Source organism: Microcebus murinus, chromosome 13 (assembly GCF_040939455.1).
Source record: "Microcebus murinus isolate Inina chromosome 13, M.murinus_Inina_mat1.0, whole genome shotgun sequence".
In the NCBI taxonomy this organism is placed as follows: domain Eukaryota; kingdom Metazoa; phylum Chordata; class Mammalia; order Primates; family Cheirogaleidae; genus Microcebus; species Microcebus murinus.
The window spans coordinates 82,084,801-82,093,117 of NC_134116.1; the positions used below are offsets into that span (position 1 = coordinate 82,084,801).

The window sequence follows — 8,317 nt, forward strand, 5'->3', positions numbered from 1 at the left end:
CTCCCCATCCTCCCCCTCCCAGCCCTCCTCCCCATCCTCCACCTCGAAGCCCTCCTCTCCATCCTCCCCCTCCCAGCCCTCCTCTCCATCCTCCCCCTCCCAGCCCTCCTCTCCATCCTCCCCCTCCCAGCCCTCCTCTCCATCCTCCCCCTCCCAGCCCTCCTCTCCATCCTCCCCCTCCCAGCCCTCCTCCCCATCCTCCTCCTCCCAGCCCTCCTCCCCATCCTCCTCCTCCCAGCCCTCCTCCCCATCCTCCTCCTCCCAGCCCTCCTCCCCATCCTCCTCCTCCCAGCCCTCCTCCCCATCCTCCTCCTCCCAGCCCTCCTCCCCATCCTCCTCCTCCCAGCCCTCCTCTCCATCCTCCTCCTCCCAGGCCCACAGCCCCGTGAAGGCAGCAGACGGAGATGGGGCTATAATTTAAAATACATTTATTTAGTGTCCCATTTGTTTCGGTTCTGTTATACAAAGCTGTTAAATAAATACGCTCTCCACAGTCACTCGGGCACACCTACGCGCTACACAGATGAGGTAGAGAAATCAGTCGGCTCGCTCGAGACTCCAAACGCTTGCAAGGACGGGCCCTCCTCCCGCCCGCCCCGCCCCCGCAGGCCCGGGCACACATGGCCGAGGAGGGGCGTCGCGGGCCGTGCCCCTGTCCAGCTCCTTCCAGCCCGCCGCAGGAGAGAAGCCCACGGGGCGGAGGCCGGGGCGGGAGGCCAGGGCGGCCGGAGCCGCCTCCTCACCAGGCAGGACGCCCCGCGCGGCTGCACAGGGGACGGCCAGCCGGCAGGCGTTTTCGGTCTGCCTTGTTTACAAAAATACTTCTCTGAATATTTATGACATAGAGCTAAATGTGGTATCCGATAAAAAAATATCCTTCCTCTGACTCGGCAGCTTTCCACAGACCCGACAGGGACCGAGCCACAGGCTTGTCGTGAGGGACGCTGGGGAGGACAGGGGTGGCCGCCCTGCCGCCTGCCCGGACGTGCGTCAGACTGGAGGACAAGCCCACCGCCCGTCCCGCCGACGGCCACCGCCTACAGCCACCTACATTCCTTTCCGGAACGCTGCAGCCGGGAGGCCACAGGAGAGCGGACTCGGCATGTCCTCGGTGCAGCAGGGACCCGCGTCCGCTGCAACAGGCTTTCCGTGAAAAGCACGTGCCCGGCCTCCTGGAGACCCGGGCTCCAAGGAACCTGCTCGCTCAGTAGTTCCCGCATCTGCACCCGCGGCACCCCAGGCCCCACCCGGACACCCGGTCGGGCTGCAGGCCCGGGGGCCAGACCCGCCCCTCCCACCGCCCACGGCCCGGCCCAGCAGTGCTCAGAGAGAGGGCGCGGCCCCCCACCAGGCCAGCGCGGCATGCACGCACACGCTCACAGGACACACACACACACACGCACACCAAAACACACCAGGCCCGAGAAGGCCACCCTCTCCCATGCAAGGACAACAGCAAGGCCCAAAAGAACGGCGTTCCGCTGCCAAAGCCGAGCCCAAGACTCTCTCTCCACCTGCGCCTGGCCTCGCCTTGCCTCTCCCCGGCGACTCAGAGCAAGCGTGGCTTCCCGGCCACATGGACCCGCCCTGCACCCTCAACAGAGCAGCCCCCCTGGCCACCCCCGGCCCGACGACCTGCACCGGGACACCCGGACTCGAGCTGAGTGCGCACGGCACGGGGCAGGGGCCGCCGCGTGGGCCGCTGGGCGGGCGGCCGGGCACGGGGAGCGGCTTCCAGGGCCCCGAGGGCTGCGGCCAGACACCGCGCGCTTTATTTCTCTAACAACAACAACATGTCTATCTTGATTTAGTGGTTTCAAACGACAAAGCAGATCAGAGGCAAGCAGAGTCAGGAGGGAAGGTGTGGGACGGAAGGAGGGGCCCTCCCAGACCGGGCCGGGGCTGAGCGCGGCGGCTGGGGAGGAAGCCGCGGGCCGGGGGCAGCAGGGACGGAGGAAATAATTATTATTATATTAGTTAAATAATAATAAGAATAACTTAAAAGTCGCTGATATTCACTCCAAAGAGAAGTGCTTGGCGTCAGAGAAGGAAGGGCGCCGTGCCCTGAGCCCGGCACGAGGGCGGCTGGGCCCAGGGACGGGCGGGCTCCGTCCTCTCCTAGTGGTTTCGCTCTCCGGAGACAGTGCCGGTGCAGGGCGGCCCTGGCCAGGCCCGGGCGCCGGGGCGGCCCGCACACGCAAGGCCGTGTGGTCAGGGAGGTGCGCCCGCCAAGGGCCGCTCCCCACGCGGGCCTGGCGAGCTCGGGACGGGACAGCTCAGAGAGCATCGTGCCGCGACGCTCTCGGGTCGGAGGGCGGCCGGGCCCGCATGCTGGGGGAGCCGCTCAGCCCTTGCAGGTGTAGACCTCCTCTCGCTGCGTGCACTGCCGGCACTCCACGTAGCAGCACCAGCGCACCTGGCACTGGCAGGGCCGCGTCACCACCCGGCTCTGCGTGTTGTGGCCGCGGCCGCAGCAGATGCTCTCGCAGTTCTTCTCGCGGTGGCACCTGCGGCCGGCGGTGCCCGGGGAGAAGCGGCCGGCCAGGCAGAAGCTGGGCGAGTCGTCCAGGTGCACGAGCTCCGGGGTGCGGGGCAGCGGGTCGCTGCCGCCCGTCCCGGAGCCCCGTCCCCGCGGCGGGGAGATGGCGCCCGCCTCGCCGGTGGCCTCGTTGGTGGTGCTGCCCACCTTGAGCGCCGTCTCATACTTGTGCTTCAGGTGTTTGCCCACCTCGTGGAAGGGCGCCAGCTGCCGCCAGCAGGTCCGCACCGTGCACGAGCCCGACACGCCGTGGCACTTGCAGGTGGTCTCCACGCCGGCCTTGATCACCTGGCAGGCGGGAAGTCGGGAGGGAGGGGTGCGTGAGGTCCAGCCCGCAGCCGCCCCTGCAGCCGGAGGTGGCCGGAACCATCCAGGCTCCCAACCCCCAGGCCTGTCCCTCCTCCTCTAAGCCAGAGACTGCTCAGGACAGACGCCCTGTGGCCAGCACCTCGGTCCCCACCAAGGCCACCCTGCCTCCTGAGGGGTGACTGGTCCCCACCCCTTTACGACAGTCCCTTCCCACCCAAAGTCCGTCCCCATGGGGGCTGCTCTTTGCACGGGCTGGGCCCTGCGCCCCGCCAGGTTCTCCCGTGTCTGGTCTCAGCGAGCCGTTCGCTGCACGGGGCCGGACACGTGTGACCTCACTCCGTGGTCTGTATCCGAGCTGATCACACGCCCACCCGCCCCGAGTATCAGGCCAGGTGCTGCCACGCGTGCAGCTGCTGCCTGAGCCCCGCAGACCCACGCGGGTCGGCTTGCTGGTGGGGACAGGCGCAGGCAGCATGGAAGCACAGATGCCACATCCCCGGTGAGAGCCACTTCTAAGGACAAAGAGAGCTCCGCACGCCAGGGGGGCTTCCGGGGCGGCTGCAGAGGAGACAGGGCTGACCTCTCACCCACAGCAGGCAGAGGCAGACACGGCCCAGCACATTCCGGATCTGGGGAGCTGCCAGGAAACCCTGGCCGGGCCCTTCCCCACCCAGGACTCGGGGCCCCACCTGCAGGGACGGCCAGTGGGAAGGCCCCTCCCCAGGTGGGACCCGAGCCAGGCAGCTGAGCTCCCACGCCTGCCACCCCCGGGAGGGTCGGCTCAAGGAGGATTAAGAGCCGTAGCCACCCTCTGGCCAGGCAACCGAAGAGTCACATTTAATGATGCTTTGCTGAGAAACCCGGAGCAATTTAATTAAAACATGGCTGACCCAGGCACAGCAGAGCTAATGGAGCACTTTTCACGTCCCGACTTTTCATTAATCGCTTACAAAAGGGCCGAGTGGGCAGGGAGGAGCCGGGTGCGAGAAGAAAGGATGCTGCCTGCAGGATTTAATCCACCTGCAGCGGCTACCCCCAGAAGGGCCCTGCTCCAAAAGGGGGAAATTGATTCTTGAATAAGTGGGTGATTCAGGACTCTGACTTCTCAATAAAGAGGGGCTCAGAGCAGGGCCAGCTCTAATTACCTTGCCCGTCCCCAGGCTGGGGCTCCACGTCCCCACATGAAGAGGGCGGCAGGGCGGGAGGAAGAAATGCTCCTCGGCTCTGGACAAAGACGCCAGCCCTGCCCGTCCACAGCCCTGGCTGAGCCCAGCGGGGCTCTGGGGCCAGCGTGTTCAGGCGTGGCCAGGGATGGGGGAGGTCTGTCCAGAGTGAAGCCTATGGGACCCGATGCCTCCTCCCAGCAGTGTGGACCTGGGAGCCCACGGGGCGGCCAGAGAGCCAGGCGCACCTGGCCCGGCCACGCCAGCAGCCGGCAGCCCCAGGAGGGCTTGCCAGGGAGCCGGGAGATAGACCCCTTCCTCCCTCAAGTCTTCCGAGCTGGGTTTCTGTCCCTCAGAACAGAGCCCTGGCCACAGACAGGGCTGCTGGCACAGAACTGGACTCCTCTGACTTGGGCGAGTGGGTTCCACACCCACAGCCCCTCCCTGGGACCCCGTGGCCACCACACTGCCCACTATGGCTGCCGTCCACCTAGGTCCTTAGTGACAAGACGCTGCATGCTGCCCTGGGCTGCCCTGGCAGGTGGGGCCCGGCCTGCCACCCTCCTGGTGAGATGGCCTGACCAGGCAGATGCTCCCGGGGGCCTGCACCTGGCGGGAAGAGAGGCAGGTGGGCCCAGACACACCTGGCTCCTTTCAGCCCAGTCTATGGGAGGGCAAGGGGACCCTCCATGGGGACCCAGGGAGACCCCTGTATGGAGGACCACAGGCACTCCTCCACTGGTGCCCCGCCTGTCCGGCAGGCAGGGAATGTGACGGGCCTGAGGACCCCAGGGCCCTGCCGCACAGCACTGCCAGGATGGAGGTGGCCTCCAGCCTCTCCTGCCCACTGGCCACTCTGCTGCCTGCGAGCGTGCAGGGCCTCTGCGCCCTCGGCTCACCCCCAGAGCCCCTTCCGTCCCCCCTCCCACCCAGCTGACCTCCTGCCTGCACCCACCCTGCCCTGCTCAGCCCCCGCACCTGCCCTGCGCCGGGCCCCACTTGCCTTTACGCCCACGAGGTTGTTGTGGAAGTCCACGCGCGCCCGCAGGTCCTTGCTCGACCGCCTGCCCAGGAACTCCTTGACGAACTTGCTGCTGTACTTGAGGTTGTCCCCGCAGCCCCCCCACTGCCAGGCCTCGCGGTTCTCCAGGTCCGGCGCCTCGTCGCACGTGCAGCGCTCCATGCGCCCGGCGCTGCACGCCTTGGCCAGCGCGTGCGTCAGGCCGGCCGAGGAGATGGCGTAGAGGAAGGCGGTCTCCTTGAAGCCTGCGGTCAGCGGGACCGGGCGCGTGAGGCCCGGCCGCTCTCGTTTGTGTCGCGTGCACCGCAGCCCAACCACCCCGCGGGCGCGCGTTCCCTGCGGGAGCTCTGAGGATCCTTCCCGGTGTCCAGCTCCGGGGGAAGGGCGTGGGTGCCCACCCGTCTGGGCTGCCCTGGGCGCGCGGAGGGCAGGAGGCGTTCGCACGTGACCAGGCGGGGGTGGGAGAGAACTCGGAGCCCACCGTGGCTGCGGCTCTGGCCTGGTGATCAGAGACCCCCATTCCGGCCTCCGACCTACAAGCCTCGCCATGGGGCCCTTGGCAGGCCCTGTCCTGCCCCGCCCTGGGCCGCAGGTCCCAGCTCTTAAACAAGGCTGTGAAAAGCCTCCCACCAGTGCCTGCGCCCTCACGCGGAAGGGCAGGGGAGACAAGAGGGCTTTTGCTTGGGGCAGAGGCCACTGGGCCCTTGGCCACCTGGCATGAGCCAACAGCCACCAGGGCAGCCTCGGGCAGCCTGGGGCCCTGCCAAAGGCCGCGCAAATGCGCCGGGTGCCACAGCAAACACTGCGCCTGCGCCTGCGCAGAAGGCAGGGCGGGGTCCTGAGGAGGCGGGGTCTGCAGGGGTGGGCGGGGCCTGCAGGGGTGGGGCGGGGCCTCAGGTCCCCCGGGGCGCAGCCTGAGGCCTGTCCCTGCAGGCGGGTGAGGGAGGGCGGCACTCACCTCGCTTGAGCAGGCTGGCCCGGTAGCGGCCCTCCAAGGTGCAGTTCCAGCGCTCGAAGCGGAACTGGAACTGGCACTCCAGCGCGCTCATGCTGACCGCCTCCACCAGCGTCTCGGCCACGCCCGGGTCCCGGCGGCACATGCGCCGCTGCTTGCGCTCCAGCTTCAGCCGGTCGCAGGCCTTGTAGTGCGCCTGGGCCGCTGCCTCGGGCTCCAGGGTGAGCGGGAGGATGGTCAGAGGCTCGCTGCCCGTCAGCCTGGGCACCAGAGAGGCGACAGTGAGCCCCGGCCCAGTGGGGACACAGAGCCAGGCGCGCACAGCCCCACCGGAGAGCAGCGTGGCCACGGAGGGAACAGATAGACGGAGACCCCGGGAAGGACCCACACACACCCACCCCCTCCAGGCAGGTGGCTATGGGTCTCTGCCAAGGGAAGAGGTTCTCTGGGTTTGGGACACACACCCTTGCGCCAGGCCACCGAGGCAGGACGGCAGGGGAGCACACTGCAGCAGGGCCCAGGGGACCTTCCAGCAAGTCCCCAAAGTGCTCGAGTCACAGACCCCTAGCACAGCACAAGGGAGGCCAGCGGGAAGGACAGGAGGACTGGGCAAGTCCTCCCAGCCGGGATTCTGTCCTGGGAGAAGGTTGGGGAGAGGTTTTGGAGTGAAGGAAAGCAGGACAGTTCACACCAGGGCTCCCGGGGTCACTCCAGGGGTCAGGACGGGGCTGGCAGGGCAGAGGGGCCCTGAGCCCCACTGAGAGCTAGGACTTCATCTCAAGGGCTCCGGGACCCTCAGATGGGACTAAGCAGAGGGAACGGGCTCCCCCAGGACAGGAGCATGGAGGGTCATGTTATGGATGTCCAGGCACAGAAGGCTCCAAGCCCGAGGCCAGAGACCAGAGGTCCCAGGACAGCTGCTCACTCGGACCCCAGCCAGGCGGGCCGGGGGCAGAGCCCAGAAGAGCTACACCCACACACAAAGGCAGCCCACATGGCAGAGACTGGGAGCTCCGTTCCCAGACAGGAATGTCACAGCTGTGCCCAGAACATGTGTCCCCCGGAAAAACCACAGCCTCCCACCTGCACCTCCTTCGGACCTGGATTCTCCAAGACAGAGCAGTTCCATGCCAGGGCGGGTACATCCCAGCACCCGGGAGAACCCGGGGTGGGTGGCATGGGGGGCCTTGGGTGGCTGCAAACGTAGCTGTGGGTGTGCACAGGGTGGGGGGGGAGAGGAGGCCCAGACATCAGGCAGCCTGTGTCCAAGCTTTGCACATAGGGGGGCTGAAGCCAGGGGTCCCCCTACCTAGCCCAGCCCACTCCCACCCTATACACGGGGACAGAGGAGGTCGGGGTCCCCCGCCTGGGCCCGTAGCCTCGCCTGCCCAGCACAGTCTGTCACCGGCCAGAGTTAGGCCCAAGCCTGTGGGGCCAACAGAGCTGCTTTAATGGTGAACGCCACCCCAGCCTCTCTCAGGACACCCCCTGGATCAGGCAGACAGCAGAGCAGCCGGGCAGGTGGCCCTGGGCAGTGTGGGGACTCGCTCCAAGGCTGCCCTGCCCTCTGCCCACCATGGGCCCCTGGGAGCCCCAGGCCCAGAGGCAGCTCCATAAACACAGCCACAGGCAGCTGACCCTGTGTGAGCCCAGGTGGGATCAGCGGTGGTACCGTCTACACTGGCAGAGGGTGTGGAAGGAGGCTAGTCCCCAGCCCTGGAGTGGCCAGGGCTTGAGGTCTGAGGGCAGTCACTGGATTCTGCCTCGCCCTGGCCCCGGCCTCCCCAGCCTCCTGCTCCCTCACGCAGCCAGCCCGGGGCTCACGGCAAACAATCTCAGAACAGGGGAAGCTGCTCTCCGTGTGACTCAGAACCCAAAAGATGTTGGAACGGTAATAAATTTGAGAATTTCCAAGTACCAAGATCTCCACGTGGCAGATGAAAGAGCACAGAGTCAGAAGCCCAACACACCGGGGGAGAGCCTCAGTTCATACCCCAGAGCAAGGGCCGGCTCTGCGTGTGCGTGCCTGTGTGTGCAGACGCATACCTTTCCCGTAAATCAATAACTAAAGGAATGGCAGGAAACAAAGGCTACAAACCTACAGGTCGAGGGGAGAAATACAGCTGGTTCTTAAAACCTGGGACACAGTGCTCAAGCCCACACAAGGAACAGCCCGCTGAAACCATGTTGATTAGCTGGGTGCTGTGGTGCCTGCCCATAATCCCACGACAGGAGGATCACTTAAGGCCGGGAGATAGAGGCCAGGCTGGACAACGTAGGAAGACCCCCCTCTCTATTTAAAAAAATAAAAAGCTACATTGATACAGCGT

At 66.4% G+C, this 8,317-nt stretch overlaps 1 protein-coding gene across 1 annotated transcript; it reads right to left on the reverse strand.

The window, feature by feature from the left end:
* Window positions 1–411: 411 nt before the first annotated feature.
* Window positions 412–7,132, reverse strand: WNT9A (Wnt family member 9A). Its single transcript, XM_012778592.2, has 4 exons — window positions 7,071–7,132; window positions 5,991–6,247; window positions 5,015–5,277; window positions 412–2,827 (listed from the first exon to the last, which is right to left on the reverse strand). Exons 1-4 carry the CDS (start codon window positions 7,130–7,132, stop codon window positions 2,345–2,347), a joined length of 1,065 nt encoding a protein of 354 aa, XP_012634046.2. The 3' UTR covers window positions 412–2,344.
* Between the last annotated feature and the right edge of the window lie 1,185 nt (window positions 7,133–8,317).